This window comes from Pogonomyrmex barbatus, unplaced genomic scaffold (genome assembly GCF_055798465.1).
Source record: "Pogonomyrmex barbatus isolate J1 unplaced genomic scaffold, ASM5579846v1 scaffold5, whole genome shotgun sequence".
Taxonomy (NCBI): Eukaryota; Metazoa; Arthropoda; class Insecta; order Hymenoptera; family Formicidae; genus Pogonomyrmex; species Pogonomyrmex barbatus.
Window position 1 is genome coordinate 10,608,875 of NW_028297149.1, and position 18,774 is coordinate 10,627,648.

Here is an 18,774-nt window from a genome sequence, read left to right on the forward strand (position 1 = left end):
ACTTTACTCTTGAAATTGACATGATGATGGAAAAAGAACGTGAGAACATTTTTTACTTCTTCCAGAAACATATTTGTTTATGTCTAACGTATGATATAATAATTTGTTGAAATATAAAATTTTTCATAAATAATATCGTATCTTACTCATCTTAAAATTATATTAAAATTAAATATATTATGAGATTCTGCTCTGACCTAGTGTCTTCAACTAATAATCATTAATTCATCAAATCAATGATATTTAATATATAAATCAATAACGTCGTAAATTTATTTTTATCCTAGTTATTGGCTCGAGTGGTGAATACGTGTATATCGAATCTTCTTTAATTATTCATATCTGCTACTTCGAATGAACCACTATTTTTAATCTGTGTTCCAATATTTTTATTGATGGAAACTTGCGCGGTTTTTCCGAAGTATTACGCGATTAAAAGATATTACTATATAATCTAATGAAAAACCGATCAGCCGAAGATTTGTAAATAATTTAATCCCATTATTAATAAAATAACGGAATAAAACGTGTGATATTACGCGCGATATTAATACATCCCTGCAATTAATCGCGATAAATGTTTGCGACGTTAGTCTAATTTTGCCGCGAGTGAGCAATAAGGGCCACCCCGTAACGCAACATTCGGCCGGCATTATTGCGGGCATAAAGCCGGGGGTTCAATGCCTTTCCGCGTTCTTCCCCTATCTGGCATTCCGTCGCATGAATTAAAATATGCACCCCGCAGCATTTTTCACGCAGCCGTTCATGCCTTCGTGGCGGCGCGATATACGACCGAGTTGTTACGCTTTTGCGCGGGAGTGTTGCCCAGCGCGTATTGCATCTTTTGTTGCCCGCCACGGTCGTTCGTTTACGCGTAAACAATGCAGCCGCTATGTGAAAGAATGCGGGATTTCATCCAACGACGCGGGCGCCTACGGAGAAAAGGGAGACATCCGCCCTTCGCGGAACGAATCCCTCAGAAATTTCCGTCGCGTGCATTCTTGAGGGATTCCGTGGTCTTTTATTGGATTTCTCGAAGAAAGCCGGCATCGCCGTTATTGATACGATCATGACAGGGGGAGAGAGAGAGAGAGAGAGAGAGAGAGAGATCGCCGTGATTTCAACTTACGAATGTTGAAAAATAGCACCGAGATCTCGTATGAAAAACGCAGCTAATAATATGAAAATTTTATTAAATTAAATCGACCTTCATTAATTATTTCGTTTAAATAATAAAATATGTATTTTAAAACTCCAATATACTTTCGAGATGATAGTGTAATTATATCGTAATTGTAAAATGAAAAATCTCCACGTATGTTAGGAGTGTTACGTAAATTTGCAGAAAGCGCGATCTGAATTTGATATCCGCGTTATTTCTCACCTATTTAGCATACTCGCTCCACATAAAAAAATAATCGATATCAAGCTGTGCTATCGCGAGTATATCGCGCGGACGACAATCGCGTTCTCATTAAGTCGCATTGAGAAGCCGAGAATGGGCCCGAATGGAAGAGCCTGCGAACAACGGCCTCTCCTCGACTACCAGGAGGCCAATCGGCGCTTCCGGCCCTAATTAATTGCGATTGGTCGGTTTTAAAGAACTTGTATCCCGTCATGCCCGGAACGCACGATAGCTCCTAATAACTCAGACAGCGACGCGAGGGGGAAGTTTTATCGATGCAGGAAACGGTCCAGTCGCTCTCGTTGTTGCTAGTGAAGATAAACGCAATAGAGAATTTCCTTCCCCCGAGATTTCTTTCGGGAGGGGAAAAAAAGAATTATCGGCCATCGAACGAACGTCGTGTCGCCGCGGATAATTCGCCGCCGAAGCGAACGGTGTTACTGTGCCAAACGAGTTAAATGCGTTAACGGCTCGGCGTAAAAGCGATACGTCGAGCAAAGTGTGTATCATGGCAATTAGAGCGTTGTGAAATCGTAGCAACGCGAACGACACGAAGGAAAGCTCGATTAAACCGTTAACTGCTCTGATTTAAAAATCCATAATGTCACAATGGTACATCGTGGATTTAAAAAAAAAAAAACACGTGTTCCAAACACGAACCTTTAATGCTGCATTTAAAGATTATTATTAATTCTCTTTGTATAGTAATGAGTCTTCCATCATATAAATACGAAACAAATTTCTCAATTTCATCGTCGATAAAATTCCGCGGCGGTTAATTCGGGTAAAAACCACGCGCGGCGAGAGATCTCTCTTTAAATTAACTACCCTATTGAATCATGATAAATTACCGTAATTCACCGTAAATGCCTCGAGCTAAATTCTCATACGCGCACAAAGGTCGATTCTATTCTCGACGGAGGTGGCTCCGAGTTGTACAATGGCCCTTCGAAAATTCTTTATCTACCCCGCGATTTTCCCCGATCTCATTGAAATCCTTCGAGAGCCGTTAAAACCTCACGAAAGGAGAAAGAGAACTCACTCGGTCCCTCCGATTCCTTTCGAATACTTTGCGCCCCACAAAGGGCTCTTCTGCCTTTCGTCTATCACTCCAACCGGTGACAAGCGGATCTTTTTTTAATGTGCCAGCCAAACGTTGTTGCCGCGGGAGGGAAAGGAGGCGGAGAGGGAGAGCTCGCACATAGGAATTCATCTTCAAGACAACGGACCTTCCACGGCCCTTTTCCCGCACGGGGAGAGGGGGGGGGGGGAAGAGAGGACTCTCACCTACAAACTCGTGGAGAGGAAGCGACGTCCCGGCACTGTGCTTCGACTCGGTTCAACTTGACTCGACTTCACCTCGCTCGCCAACGTTTATCAAGTCGAGAAGTCAATGCACTCCCCCACGTAGCGCGGCCGAAAGCCCGTATCATACTTGTGGGACGTGTGCCCCACTTTCACCAAGTTGTAACACAATGACAGATTCTTCGGTCGATTCGTCATTATATACACGTGCATAAAACTAGGAAAAATATTCGGTAATATAGACTCGTGTAAAAAGAACCTTTGCATTGTAAATGAATATAAACAGTTTTTGAAAAAAAAAAAAAAAAAGTCGGCGTTTTTTTTTAGCAAAAATCATATTCCTTGAATAATTTCAAACAAACTTCGATAATATCCTAATACGGATAATATGATAAAAAAATTCCTTCTCTTCTGTAAATCTCTCAGAAAAAAAATCCGAAGAGCATCCTGTCCTAAAGGGCGATCCATTTTTAAATGGAGCGGCATCCGCATGAAACTGGCTTAAATCGCCGCGGAGCATGGCGTCGGACGGATTCTCCGGCCAGGTATATGTTCCCGGTGCGTTGCCACGGGATGCACCGTAAGATACGCATTAATTGGAGAATCGGCCGAGAATTTACGCGCGACCGCGCGCCTTGTGCGTGGCTCACGTGTGTCGCTGCGAGGCGATCTCGTGACTCGCCCAGTTGCACAGAGGGAACATCGCGAGGCAAACCGAGCACCGCGTTCTCCGTCTATGTCCCCGATACTATATCGATACGTTTGCGAGATTTGTGATGGTCACGATGGAAGGGCCGATAGAATTGATTTGCCCTCGCCATAAGGCCTAAATGCCATTTCGATATTAGTCATAAATTGGTTTTTCATTATGACAACAATTTCCAACATCCAATGCATTTATTTATATATAAGATACAAGTGATTCTATTATTTCCATAGAATGACGAAATCTTTGACGAATTATTTAGAATATCTCGCTTTTAACGAGAATATCGAGTGACTTAACTTTAATCATTTGCTTTACATTATAATTTAATAATAAAATTCTAAAATTAGTAAACAATGAAATCATGTAATTTTTATATGTAATTTTAAATGAATTTTACTTTAATGGAAATTTTTTTCCGTGAATTAATTAAATATTGAATAGAGCCCTGAAAGAGTTAGAAATTGCGGAAAATTATAAAGCATTGAAATGGTCGCTTAAATCGCTTCCAACTTTGCAATATAGTTTATCATTTGATATTTCACATTGGTATAGAGATGGGATATATATATATATATATCACTATGTACCGAGTGCATCAACCATGATAAATGGCAGCTCGCGCTTCTATAAACATGAAAGTATAAACTCTATCGCAACCTCGGATCTGTACACAGGCAGGGCGTCGAAATCGATTAGGCACGCGTCTGCAGCTCTGAAAAATTCCACACGAAACAGTTTCGGTATTCTAGGTAAGAATAAACGGTTTTCCCGAACCCGATCGTGCCTGCACGCCGAATCGTTGCCTGGGAGAGGAAGAAAATGACCGAAGGCGACTTTAAATCTTCAAGAAGTGACAATGCATCGTGCGCTGCATAAAAAACGCCTCTATACCCAGTCAGGAGGCACAGCCTTATAAGCTAAGCCTCTTAATGGATTCAATACGACGTACTGCGCACCAAGATTTACGTGATTTTTTTATTCATCATAAAAATTTGATACTTGCATATTAACACACTGCGACAGAATTTGAAAAAATTGAAAGCTTTGCTAAAAAATGTTAGAATTTAGGAAAAGATACATCGCAAATAATATCTTCGTACAATTTCAACAAATTTAAAATGCTGCGCACATTTTTATAACATGTTAACTATATTAATTTTAATTTTTTCAGTGATAAATTCTTTTTTCCTCGATAAAAACTACACCGAGTTATGGTATACAAATAAATGCCAACGTGTATCGATGTCCTGTTACATTTTCGCGCGTTAGGATTATGCAGGATGCCCATTTCTGCAATGCGAGAGTCATCCGTGCGACGACCGGAAGTAGGCGTAATAACGAACTCGCATCAGCCATACGCGTCAAGAATACAATAACTTGTGTGCGTGGGACACAAAGGCCGGTCTCTCTCGGCAACGACACACGCACGAATTCCGAGAGCGCTTCTTCCGAACGGGTGGGGCCTGTTTTTTGAGGAATTTCAAGCGGCGACGGGCGACCCAGCGCATACCAGGTCATTTGAGAGCGACTGCTCGTTAAAAGTTAGCGAGCTGCGCGCGCTCTTGCTAGGATAATAATCATTGGTCTGTTTCACATAAACCCAACTTCGAACACGTACCGTATATTGTATATAGAAGGAGAGGAAAATATATTGAGTAAAAATACTGACTATGTATTCGCTATGAATTTTTCTTCCTTTTCTTCTCTCATTTTTTTAATCCTTTTACTTTCACGTATTTTTTATTACAATGCACGAGTTTTTCTTCTACAGCAAAATGAATATTGTCGTAATCTTGATTACGTATATTTCTTTTCTTAATTTCTGATTTGGCAAATTAAAGAATTTAAGGCGACTTAAGAATTGAAAACCGAGTGATGATTTGCGAGTCTTTTACATTTTGAAACGTCTGGACAGGAAGTGACCATAGACATTTTCCACATTTCGCGTGACACGTGGGTATCGTGGGAGCCAATGGATATTATCTCAAAGGTACCGTAAAAGTACCATGTGTTCCGCACATGTTCGTGCGAGAGTGTAATTGCAAAAACCGCCATTCTATGTTCAGACACACGTGAAAAGTACAATTATTATTTCCTCCTTGAAAGCTATTTTCCAGCTAGTTTTTCCAGGAGCTCCCGTTTCATCTTTGATATTTCGAAATAATAATTTCCGAAAAGTGCGATTTCTCTTTCCCGTTCGCGTTCACGCGAGCATTCAGTCTCGTGGAAAAACCGGTGCTCGGCGTTCGGAAGTTCGCGAAAGAGAAGAGACGTTCGTTGACACGCCGAGATCGCGTCACGACAGCCTCATTAAAGCGCGAGTTCGCTTCGAATAAATTCATGAGGAACGCGCATTCGTCGGCCGAAGGAGGATACGATCCAGGTCTCTGGATGCGTACATCGTCAACCTACGCAACCCACGCGGCCCACACGATATCTATCGTCCAAGGTATGAGCAATTATGGATTGAGAGGCTGACCTTGGTCCAACAGGAAAACCGTGTGAGAACCGGCCGCCCGATCGGCAATCAATCGGGCTTACGCCTCTCGACGAATTAATTTTCCACGCGCGAAATTTACTACAACGTTAAATTTAACAATTTCAAAAGCATCGTTATGACCCGAGCATCTTTAACACTCTATTTCACCGCGTTTAATTGTTCCCGACGGAATGGTTTGCGACGGGAAATAAAAATTTCGTTAGAAAGTAACCACGGAGTAACCGTAATTCGCCTACGAATAGTCCAACTTGGAAACTCATCGCAGCGAGATCACCTGGAAATTTCTTTCCCACGAGCAATACGCGACAATACGAAATTGAGGTCATTCGCTACGTTGCGTAGGAATAGCGGCGAATAAGATCAGTGAGGTTAATCAGATCGGAAAGAAAACGATAAGGTCGCCCATTCCGGCGTTAACCCGTGATATTCTCAGAGAAACGCACGACACGATTGCAGGTGATTGTTGAATAAAATTATCATACATCTATGTGTATCTTTCCGATCTGGAGAATAATTAACCATCTGAATATGAAGAGCCAAAATTTCTCGAACCTATTTCAGACTGCGTGTCAGTAGAATTCCTTTGTAATTAAATTTTAAGAGTTAGAAAGAAAACAAACTATTTCATAATAAAGTATAATTAAGAAAAAAAAAATTTTTTTTAAGTATTCATGGTTGGCTAATTCTCACATCGATGGTATGTTTTAAAATATTTTCCCTATAATATATTATTTACAGTTGATAAATTTCAAAATTAACGATATGTATTACATCTAGAAAAATAATCCAACAGCTTATTTTGGACAATTTTATTAAGAAAACCTTCCTTTTTTTATCAACTTAATGTATAACTTAATGTATAACAAGGTTTAATTTTTTTTTAGCCTTTATGTATTATATTAATACGTAATATAATTTAATAATTGAATGAAATAATTGAATGATAAATAAATAAATTAAATAATATATTTTATTCAAATTTCATTTTTTGCATATTTTTAGGACAAAGTTGTTTTTTTAATAATTATTTAAATTTTTTGTTTTCGATATTTTCAACGCATTCCACGCAGTGCAGTAATTTGCAGTAAAAAAATTTGCGTAAAAATTAATTTCTATCTTTTCGTATATTTTATTTCATAATTTTTAATAATTCTTTTAACGTTTCACGACTTATTCAAATGGAAATCGCTCTTAGTCTTTATCAGAGCGTAGGATCGCCCAGATCAAAGTCGGGACGCGATTCATTTGAATCTGAAACGGCGCGATGAAAAAGTTTCCCGAATCGCGAAGGCATAGGCGGAGGGAATGTCAATCGAGGGAAGGCGCGATGTCGAAAGTTCAAGTGTGAGGGACCTAATGAAATCTTGACGAGACGAAACGCGACTGGCGGGAAAGATCGTTCACGATCTCGTCTGTGATTTTGCCATTGTGCGATTGAGCAATGATAGAGGTTTTCGACCACGCAACAACGTCCCACGTGCATCAACGCGTCGTGAAGCGTTTAATTCACCGATGATGATTCGCTAATAATAACGTGGGCGACATAAAGATGATATCGACACGAGAATGATCGACGTTACGACCTGACGTACAAGAGTAGAAATAACGAGATAAATATGTAGAGAAGCCAAAAAAAAAAAGGAGGAAGCCAACCATCTCTCTAAGAATATCGTTAATTATTCCGATTCGAAGGTATTTCATAATAACGATAGAATTATAATACAAGTTCATTGCGAAGCGTTCGGACGAGAGAGACGCGCAAGATTTTATCACGGTCGTTAACCACGTAATTCTGCATTCTAATTTATCATAATTAAATGTTTTGCATAACATTTTTTTCCTTCCTATGCGAATTTATCTTAATTAGCTTTTGAATAGAAATAGAAGTTAAAGAATCTAATTTACAAATTCTCTCTCTCTCTCTCTCTCTCTCTCTCTTCTCTTCTCTTCTTTCTCAGCTTGAACTTAAGCGCATTGTATGAATTGGCGATTAACGCCAGACTTAGAATTTTATCTTCACGAGCGACGGCTTTCTGCGCGCAGGCGGGAAATTCTTTCGGCTCAGAACGCCGAGACGGGCGAGCGATTAGAAAATTAACGCCGTTGCACCGGCGTTACGATCGTTACGTGGTGGAGTTGCGTGAAAAGCAGCACGCGATGATCCTATGGCCGAGCACGTAATTCCACGGTAATCGCACGTGAGGAAATTCTTCACCTTCCTGATTATCAATCGCAAAGACTAATTATACAAGGAGAGGAAAAAAAACAGGGGGGAGGAGTATTCGCCTTGGTATTTGCATGTGACTTACTTGCCATCGTCATACATCGATTACGTCTTGTCGATTACGTCTTGTCGATTACGTCTCGCGCCGCGTCAATGATCGTAAATCATTATGCCACACGCGAAAGAGGGGGTGGGCTCGTTTCGTTTGTTTTAATTATGCCCGCGCGACCTAATTACGTCGCGGCTTAATTACAGCAGTTTTACTTCCGACCGATATCAAGAGTGTATCTATATCACATGATCATTTATTCTCTATTTTCCTATTAGCATCCCGAAAACTTCGGACTTTGTTGAAAATCATTGTTTTTATACTCGGAAAGAATACTTTTGCTAAAAATATTAAAAGATTTAAATATAAATATAAAAATGATTTTATTTTTGAGACATCAAAATAATTATGTAGGACAATAATACTACAAAAATTTTGATATTTTCACAAATGGAATTCACATTATATTTAAGACATGTTTTTCAGCGTCTAATAATTTTTTTCATTTCTGGATGTATAAAATTTCAAGAATAATTTTTTTTATCGCCACTTTTAACAGATTTGAAAAGCAATGATCAAAAATCAGAATTATGTCCTTTTCTTCATATTTTAGCAATCAACTTGAGTATGCTACGTAATTATTTTGATAGTTCAACAAAATTTCTTTTCAAATCCGAATCATTGGTCATTTTACTTTTCAAAAATTTTGGTGAAACCATTCTTTCTATATACCAATTGTGAGAAATACGTTTCTTTACTTTGTAGTTTTGTTATGCACACAGAATATTCGTCGTCATGGTATCCTCCAATCCAGTTGGTTTTTTATGACGAGAATCATCATTCAGCCTTTCGCCGCGTAAGGATACAATTAAGTACACATACAAGTGTTAATCGACATTAATCGGAATGATCGGAAATACTTTGTTTCGAATATACTGTTCTCACATGTATAACTGCGCAATGACGATTAAATTTAAAATCTTGATACGACACTTCCGTTTTCGCCGGTACGTCAGCACGATTCGGTGCAATTAACGAGCACCGTTATCAGTTCTAGCAAACTATTATTATCAGTGCTATCTTTTATCGGTGTCTCAGTCGACGTTCGGACATTTTGAAAACGCCAAAAGAAATATTTACAGAAAAAAATGTAACAGGGGACTTACGTTTTCCGGTTGGGACGAACGCCTCTGCCGCGGCACACAAAAGAGCGGCACGCCGCTTTCCCGCTTCCTCTCCAATATAGCGGCTTCCGGTTCCCGGTGCAGCACCAAAGCGTAACCTCGGCTCACCACGTGACGTCCTCCTCCTTTTCTCTTCCGTCCTCAATTTCTGTTTCCTCGGCTTTTCTCACAGATCACTAACAAACGCACCTAGCGATCACTTCCGAAATCACTTTTCTCTCGATTTCCACGCCGAGTCACCGCGCGTATGAATTGCGAGTCACTCCTTCTCTTTCTCTCTTTCGTTCGTTCAATCCTTTCAATCGATCGTTTCGATTCACGGCCACTTTCCTCGCGACATAAACAAACGCTCGGGTACGCGCGCCAGTGATGTATTACACGCGCACACACACACACACACACACACAACACACACACACCACACCTGGAATATCTCGAAAGAGCTGCGCACTACGACCTCCCCTTGCCGTTTCGATTTCCAGAATTCGCGATTTTAAATCTCATTCACGCGTCCGAGCCGTCCGGCGAATTCTTCTGCTCCTTTGTTTATTGTCGGCTACGGCGTATACGGTTGGTATCGCACTGAAGTCAGTCGCCAGTCAAGTCGAACGTAACCGACGCTCACGCGTTCCTTCCGTTCTTTCTTTTTCTCTTTCTCTCTCTCTCTCTCTCTCTCTCTTTCTCTTTCCTTCGATTTCGAACGTGGCGATTTTTCGTAATATACCGTGCCGATTGAGTCGCGCGTTGAATGACAATTGGTATTCGATCGCGCAGGAGAAAGAAATCACGAGCGACAACAACTCACAATGACGACAGGTTGCGCTCCGCGAAATGACTGGACTCGCTCCTGGCGATCGCCGCCGATCCGCCGCGCTCACCCCACCACACCTACTTTCCCCCACTATGCTCCTCTCGCTGCAGGCTCTTTCCATGCTGTGAGCTGCGGGCGACGCGTGTTTATGCCATGATGCTCCGTTGCTGGAGCATCCCGACTTCTTAGAATATGAGAATACGATGGCTAACACAATGAGCCTGCTGTTTCCGACTGTGATTTCTTTCTTCACACTTCGACACATAAAGAAAAGTTGAAAAAAAAAAAAGAAAAAGAAACATAATTCGTATACGTAACGAATCCGTGAAAAATTCGCCGGGCGGCTACGATCGTCCGAAATTCACTTGATGAATCTGTCGCGCCATCGATACAATATCTACACGAACGCCTGAAATTTTTCTCATTATTCTCGATGTGTGCGCTTATCTTTCGAAAGTAAAAGATATTCACTCTCATAAATTTAAAATTATAATTGGAAGGCGAGCATTCACATTCCGTCGAAATATCGTAATGTGTTGTAATTATCCTGGCGAGAATAAAAATTGACGTTTTAGATAAACGGTTCTTTTACATTCCGCTGTTTTAATTTACGCTTTCTAAAAGTTTTGTTACTCTCTCCTTAAGCTACATAGAAAAAATAATTTTGCTAAAGTATGTAAAAATTTAACCAGATATAGATTTGAAAATATATAATAATAATAATAATAATAATTTTGTTAAGCCAACAAGATATTTCAAGTATTCTTATTCTTCCATATTGAACTATTTTATTTTCGAGATTCCGTTCAAATTTATATTAATTAAATATATCTACCACGTCGTACATTAATTGAGCTTTGTTTCTATCAAATGAAATATTTGTTTAACATGTAAATATGTATTATAACAAGCGAATAGCATGTAATTATTATCGTTAATTGTTAACATACGGATTGCAATATTTGTCTGACAATTGATTTGTCACAATCGATATATCAGGCTTCTGTAATTTTACGTTTCGCATCAGACAAATGAACGCCGAATGATTGATCAACATGGAATATCGAGTAATTCATTAATATAATAATAATAATAATAATAATAATAATAATACAATACGCCTGTCTCGTATGACGCGAACGAGACGAGATCACCCACCATATATTAAGAGTACAACCGTAATTGTTTTGAACCGTAATCGCACTCGTAACTCGTTAGCTCGTTATTTCCGACTAATCATAATTTCCATGCAACCGAAATGAGATTCCGAGACTCTTGGAGTCCAGTTCCTGGCAAGCATGACTTGACGAAACGTTTCTCCATCAAGTTCAGACGTGCGATCTTTGCAGGTGGTTATTAAAATCGAATTAGAGTGCAATCCGGCAAAAAATCGATTAGCGACGATAGAAATCAATTTTCTTCCTGATATGTATGCCTATGCGAAATTCTCGCGTGCAACGTTAATGGACGCATGTTACTGACAACGGCGACCGTGAACAGAGAGTTTCCGTGGCGATTTGCACTCGTCAAGAAGTAAAATTAGTCACCGATGCGAAACCGGCAATTATACGAACGGCAGAAATAACGCATTAGACAGTAGATTTATGATCGGTATAGTTAAGTCATGCTTTCGTTATATGTACCTGTAATTGCGATTTTACGCTTCTGTGAAGTCAGTACCACCTTGATGTTGTACTGAACTTGTACATACATAATTAACAAGATTTTTTTCTCTTGAAAAAATTTCAAAATTCAGAAATAATTTAATATCGATAATTAATATTTTAATTATATCTTATTAATTATATCGAATTAATATTTTATCAATTTAAAATATAATTAATATAGTATTAAAATTTTATTAAAAAATATTTTTTTTGTAGATAAATTTTTTTTTGTTAAACAACTGATCTATTTTTTTCTATCGCTATTAATATTTCCGAGAACTATGTCTTTTTTCCGGTTACATATACGGCATGTAATATGTGTATGTGTCACGTGATGTATGTGAAATCAGTGTTGGGTATCTCCGCGTAAACAATAACAATCCATGTCGACGTAAAGACTTTGCAAGCCATCTTTCTACATGCCATCTATGCGAATATAACGCTTATTCGCAACTACAGCATCTCATCAAGACAATTAAATGTTATATATAATTATTTCCTTGTTACGGTATCACGCACTATGTACCCTGTCAACACTCTTCTAGTAAAAGAAGGACACATGAAAGAATCAAAATCATTTTACAAAAAATTATTTAATCAATTACTTCTTTTATAAAAAATTTTTGCAACCATTTTTTTATTTAAGCTGTATTCTTTGCACATGTAAAAATGTAAAAAATTCATAATTCGAAAAAAAATTTGTCGAATATTATAATTCTTCAAATAATATTAATAACAAAATCAAGAAAAAAAAATGTAATGTTAATTTGATAAGAGAAATTAGAAACTAAATTGATTGAATATATATTTTCTTAGAATAAGAATTATAATTTTAACATGTGTGTAAAAGATTATAATTTGCAAGACTGAAAAATATAAGAACAACTCGTAAAATATTAACCGTTAAAAACATAATTAAAAATTTTCAACATTACTAATTTTCTTATTAAGACATTCGCCTAATATTCAAAATTGAATAAAAATCTGTATGTACATTGCAATTTCAATTAAACGCATATATATATATATATATATATATATATATATATATATATATATTTTATTGAAATCGTATTATATATTTATTTGCGTTTTTGTCTTTCCGTATTAAAAAAAAAAAAAAAAAAATTACCGAAAGAATCGCAAAAACTTTTGATACGGTGTGTTTGCTAGAGAGATACGATTTAAAAATGGAAATGATGCATGAAACTCCGAACGTAACATCGAGATTGGAGCCTGTCACGGAAACCGCGTGTGGCGCGAACCAGATCTGGTTAAGATCAGAGAGACGATCCCCTGGATAGATGCTATATCGCCCGTTCTGTATTGCTCCCGTTCTACATGTCACGCGGCTACCCACGTTAATTAGTCCATTATCATCGTGGCCGTCACTACCGGCAACTCGTCGCTCGCCGTTTACCGTTTCTCGACGGAGGTAGACATAGCTCTAATGACGGTGTACCAAAGGCGTGACCCTTTCGGGACGCGTGGACGCCGCTAACAACGCTCGTTAAATCGTGCAGACGGCAGAAGCCACGTGTCCGGCAACTAAAATCAATTTAATTTCCTCGAGTGAGAATCGAGCGAGTAGAGTAAGAATAAGACAGAACGATGAATTATCCAATGGCATCCCACATAAAAGATATTCGATTCGCGGGAATCTGTTCTAAATTTATTTCTGGTGGAGGGACGAGTGAATGGATCTCCGTTCTCCGTTCACGCGCTTTACGAAAGATTCACGGATAATGGAACTCCGCGCGTTCGCCACGGGTGATAATTCGCTCTGGCCTTCGTCGCTTTGAGGCATCGCTCCCTCCTACCCGCCCCCCCCGCCCCCCAGTCTCGTGGGACAACGAGGGTCCTTCCGTGCGTTGTGGTGACACGATCCGGCGCACCCATCAACACCACGTGGCGCGGGCACGAAACCGTCAGCGCGTGCCGGCGCGTTTAATTTCGCTAAAACCCGATGCGAATAATAAACTGTCGACGGCGACGGCGTGGACGACGAGGTCTACCATGGTTGTTTGGGGGAGAGCATTGCTATTTGCCGCAGAGCGTGTGGGCGTCCGCCGTGTGGGAGTGCCGCCGGACAGAACGGGGGGACATCGGGCGAGCGGATGGACGGGCGCATGCCATGTACACGTGTGTGGGTCGTGGTTTCCTCCCCTGGAGCTGAAACTCGGAATTCAGGAATCGGCGCGATAAAAGGAACCGCCGGACAGCGACGGTGAGGAGGGAGGGGACGGAGGGTGAGAGGGGCATTCGAGCGTAGGACGCGGCTCGATTAATTTCCTCATCTGGCGAATGCGCCATGTTCACGTTGATAAGCATAGAAATAACGGACGGAAATTTACTTTCAAAGTATTCTTTGTGCACCGAAAGCAAATGGCTCGAAATAAATTATCGAAAAAAGCGACATGGATAAAAAGTTCCGTTGGACAATGTCGATGCAGGCTACGTTAATTAATTCGATAAGGGCGGAGAACGAGTTATTCGGAGTAAGGTCTCTTGAAGAGATCAAACAGGGCAACGACATTTCGCTAATTAGTTAATTCCATCGGATGGCACTCCGAAGGCTTCGTCGTAAAGCATCGCCGTAGCCGTCCTCGAGTAATTTGATTACATAAGCGCGGAGAAAAAAAGAGCATTATCGACGTAACTTGCATTTGACATATGCATGTCATCGAATATTCACATAACTATCACATAATAACTGTGAGTAAATTGAACGATAAAATAATCTTTATTTACACAATCGTGTAATATGATTCAGTATGGTATGCTAAATTCCTCCTCCATATTTATTTCATTTTGTGGTTCAAATGGCTCATAAAGAGTATCATCTTCCTTCGTCTCATCGATATCGAATATCGGTATCGGTTTCATCTTCCGTATTGCTCTTTCTATTTTTTGCACTGCAGTGATTTCCTTCGGAGTGCTTATAAAATTATCCACTCGGCAGTTCTTAACACTACCGACTCTTCCGGTTCTACCACATCTGAAAGTATTATTATCATACAAAAACTATCTTTTATCAATATATATATATATATATATATATATATATATATATATATATATATTCTACGCCTTGTACACAAAATATCGCTATTTCAAATATAAAAAAACACATATACATTAGATTTGTAAAAAAACACAATATATATTAATAGAATACCTGTGGATATAGTCAGCACTTGCAGTTGGAAATTCATAATTCAATATATGGCGTACCGTCACTGTGTCCAGCCCTCTGGATCCAGCATTTGTAGTGCACAACACTTGACATTTACCGCTTTTGAAGGTTGCGTATTTATTTTGTCTCTCGTACAATGGCATATCTCCATTCAAGGTAACCGTTTGTATGTTACATTTCTTCAGAAACATACTGACCCAATTACAAGTATCAGTCTTATTGTTGAAGATGATTACTTGCTCCTTGTTGGTTACTTTCGGTTTGATATATTTCAAAAGATAGGTAGGTTTATCATTTGGCCCTATCCTTATAAATTTTTGTGGCACGAGAATATGATGCAATTTATTCGAAGTTATGTGTTCCAATGATTGTACCTACAAAAAAAAAAAATAATGCACATGTTTGAATGCCACCTTAATCACGAAAGTATCTTAATGTTATCCTACATTTATGATATTTTCCAGAACTTCTGATATTCTTGATGGCATTGTTGCAGATGCTAAGGTAAATTGGGCAGCTGTTGGTAATTCGGTATTTTCTGCATTTTGTGCAAAGCCAAGCTAAAAACCGATATTACTGTGTTAGATTGTATTATATCGTATCATGTATCATATTACACATAAATTTTATAAATAGAAAATGTATACATACTGGAATTCTTTTCAAGAATACTTGCAGCTTTTCCTCAAACGTCTTGTGAAATAAAGCATCGGCTTCATCCAATACAATATGTCTGACCATGTTCAATTTATAAATCCTGTTTGTAGTTAATTTGCTGATGACTCCAAAACTGGCTACAACAATATCAACTTCCTCTACAGATGGATCCAACATCATTTTTTTTGTTTTTCCACCAGTAAGAGTTTTTGTACGAATATTAAGATATTTGCATATTTTTTGTGCTTCCAGCTGTGTAGATAAATGTCATTTAGAAAAGAACAAAATTAACAAATATTTAATTAAAGACAAAAATAAGTAAAAAAGGAATATACGTTGAAAAATAATTAGATGTTTATTTCTATGATTATGTTCCTTTTTTGTGCTCGTTTTTAGCTCTTCAATTGAATATTTATTAACGATGAGTCGAATTCTAGCATAAAATTAATTTTACAATACAAACCCCAATTTGAAATGCCAATTCTCGAGAAGGCGTCACAATTAATCCCAATGGAGAATTATATCGTGTCCCTGTTAACTCTTTCCATCTTAGAACTTCATCTATCATGGGTAGAAGATAAGTCAATGTTTTTCCACAACCAGTTTCTGCTGCTATGATGGTATTAGCGCCATTTATTATTTTCGGTATTCCAATTGTCTGTATTTTCAAAGGTTTTGTTATACTGTATCTTTTTAATATATCTGCTAGTCTTGGATCTAAACCAAAATGTGTGAAAGAATCAAATGTTATTTCTTTTTCCTCTTCTTCTTTTTCTTTATATAATTCGCTGTGTGCTTCTTTTTCTATCTAAAATTTCAAAATATATGATTAGAATCATAAATTGGAAGAGCCAAAAGTAGGAATATAACAAATATAAAAATTTAATAAGTTATACATTTGAGAAAGGATATATGAAGAAATGATCCCCTTTAGATTTATAATGATACCATCCTGTGCTAGCCAATGGTATTGGTTCGTATTTGGGATACGTTTGCTTTTCATAGAAATTAAACTCTTTCCGTTTACAGACGATTATCGGCGTCTTTCCTTCTACATCCTTTGGTGTCTCGATGCGCCTGACATTGCCTCTCCTTTTAGAAGCTCTTCTCTATATATACAACAATTATTTAAATATATACATTTGTTTGTCTAATAAAAGAAAGAAAGAAAAACGTAAGTAGAACTTACGTAACACCTTTGTAACTGCGCGAACTGAATGTACGCAGTTTTGTGACACAAATTACAGAATCGTGAAAACATTTTCCACCAAATTGTACTGCACGTGAACAAGAGACAAAGAGACACAGTGATGTTCTAGGCCAGTGCCATCTTAAAAACCGATAGCAAAATATTTTTTATATTTGACATCTGTGATGTTTTAACAAATGATTAATTCTAAAATATATATATGTAGTTGTTCCTTGAAAGATCAGTGTAGGACGTTTAGCTTTTTTCTTTCTAACCTAACTGTTTTCTTTAGTTTGCGAGGTTATCGATAATGCAGAACATTATTTAGTAGGCTAGTCATCTAATAGAGGTCTTTGTAACGAATATCTTCAATAATCAATTTATGATAATATAATGATAAGTCTATAAAAAAGTTTAAAGAATGTTTTAAAGATAAAAGAAACGTCTTTCATATTTTTTCTGGAAATTTTTTTGAAAATATTTTTATTATTTTTTAAAGATGTTTTTGGAGTTTGTGCAGCTATTTACATTACCGATTGTAATATTTATCGTGAAGCGACAAACATATTTATCGATTGAAATTCATATGACATCAATCTCGAAGCTATCTGACTGATAAGGAGAAGAATACAAAGCAGAAATCGAATTAGTTGATAAATGATTATATCGATAATTTAATTATTACATAACATTCCTAACAATAAAATGTATAATGTATCATTGATCGTATGTTCTCGTAATGTATGTAAAGGAGTTGAGTAACAGCGTATGTAGATGACACTGCGTATTCATTTTTTGAATATTATAAACGAGATGACTAACTTCAAAATTCGTTCGGACCTAATGTTATCCAAACATCCAATAATCTGGCTAATATGATGCTTCAAACTTGAATTATTTGGAAATTTCTTAAGATACCTAAATAATAAAGTATTGAATTCGGATTCAGAATCATGAGGACTTTAAATTTAGAACTATGATTGAATTCGATAATTGAATTCGATAATTCGATGATTAAATACGAAAATAAAAAGTGTATTATAATTAAGAGGGATATAAATTCAGAAAATATATCAGAAAATATATCTTAGAAATCATTGAATATATAAATAAATTTTTTGAAATCTAAATTCAAATTTCAGATTTGAATCTAAATGAAAATTGTATAAATAATAGAAATTATACAAGTAAAATAGATTTATTAATGTGAATGAACAATCATGCTAAAAAAATATGTCACAGCTGTTTACAAAGACTTGTTATTTCTTTTTCATGATATTAGAGTACAATCTTTATCTTTGAACACGTCAATCTGTCACGTTTCAGATAGCTAACGTCAGTCGAAGCGTGTAAGTAATAAATAAAAAAAAAAACAAGATTATTTGCAATCTTAAGGAAACCTTAAAACTAGGACATTTATTTTCATGTTGTATTATCATTTTATCAACTGATTTTATCATTGTGCTAAGTATATATCATGGATATGTATTACGTATCCTGTAAATATTGTTAAAATGAATCACAAGCGAATTGGAACTCTATTGGAATTATTATCAGAAACAAGAAGAATAACAAACACAGTACGGCGACGTGTCCTTTCTTTTAATTTCCCATACAAAAAACACAAGAAAACCTACTGGAATTAAGTGCCAAAGCCACGCGGAGGCGAGAACAAGAAGAATTCTTGCAAAAATCAGGTTCGCGATTCTCGCGAAGATCCACCTTCGCGTTCTCCGCGAGGACCGCGCTTCTCACCGAGGGGTGAGACCCCGCCGAAGGGAAGCACGCGGCCCGTGTCCTCGGATCGATGCGTGATTTCGATCGGCCGACGGCCGCCATCGCGACGCACGTCGGCGTTTAACCGCCGCTCGGCGAAGC

The 18,774-nt window shown here is 37.8% G+C and overlaps 2 protein-coding genes across 3 annotated transcripts in view; both read right to left on the reverse strand.

The window, feature by feature from the left end:
• Positions 1 to 10,221, reverse strand: part of LOC105431347 (signal-induced proliferation-associated 1-like protein 2) — a 58,667-nt gene extending 48,446 nt beyond the window's left edge. The window contains exon 1 of one of the 2 annotated variants that reach the window (XM_089081858.1): positions 9,359 to 10,221. The gene's annotated coding sequence lies outside the window, so the exon portion shown is untranslated. The remainder of the gene's footprint in view (positions 1 to 9,358) is intronic. The other variant, XM_011645478.3, reaches the window with a different exon arrangement.
• Positions 10,222 to 14,578: 4,357 nt separating this feature from the next.
• Dbp21E2 (putative ATP-dependent RNA helicase Dbp21E2) lies at positions 14,579 to 17,212 on the reverse strand. Its single transcript, XM_089081862.1, has 7 exons — positions 16,897 to 17,212; positions 16,604 to 16,816; positions 16,171 to 16,515; positions 15,702 to 15,959; positions 15,497 to 15,610; positions 15,033 to 15,424; positions 14,579 to 14,852 (listed from the first exon to the last, which is right to left on the reverse strand). Exons 1-7 carry the CDS (start codon positions 16,966 to 16,968, stop codon positions 14,624 to 14,626), a joined length of 1,623 nt encoding a protein of 540 aa, XP_088937988.1. The 5' UTR covers positions 16,969 to 17,212; the 3' UTR covers positions 14,579 to 14,623.
• Between the last annotated feature and the right edge of the window lie 1,562 nt (positions 17,213 to 18,774).

Bases quoted from the DNA above. Each gene is read 5' to 3' on its own strand.
- Dbp21E2 (XM_089081862.1), bottom strand. From the start codon at position 16,968: ATGTTTTCACGATTCTGTAATTTGTGTCACAAAACTGCGTACATTCAG. The intron at 16,516-16,603 runs GTATAACTTATT...TTGAAATTTTAG, and splicing joins TCATATATCCTTTCTCAAAT to ATAGAAAAAGAAGCACACAG. The intron at 15,960-16,170 runs GTTTGTATTGTA...TTATCTACACAG, and splicing joins AATTGGCATTTCAAATTGGG to CTGGAAGCACAAAAAATATG.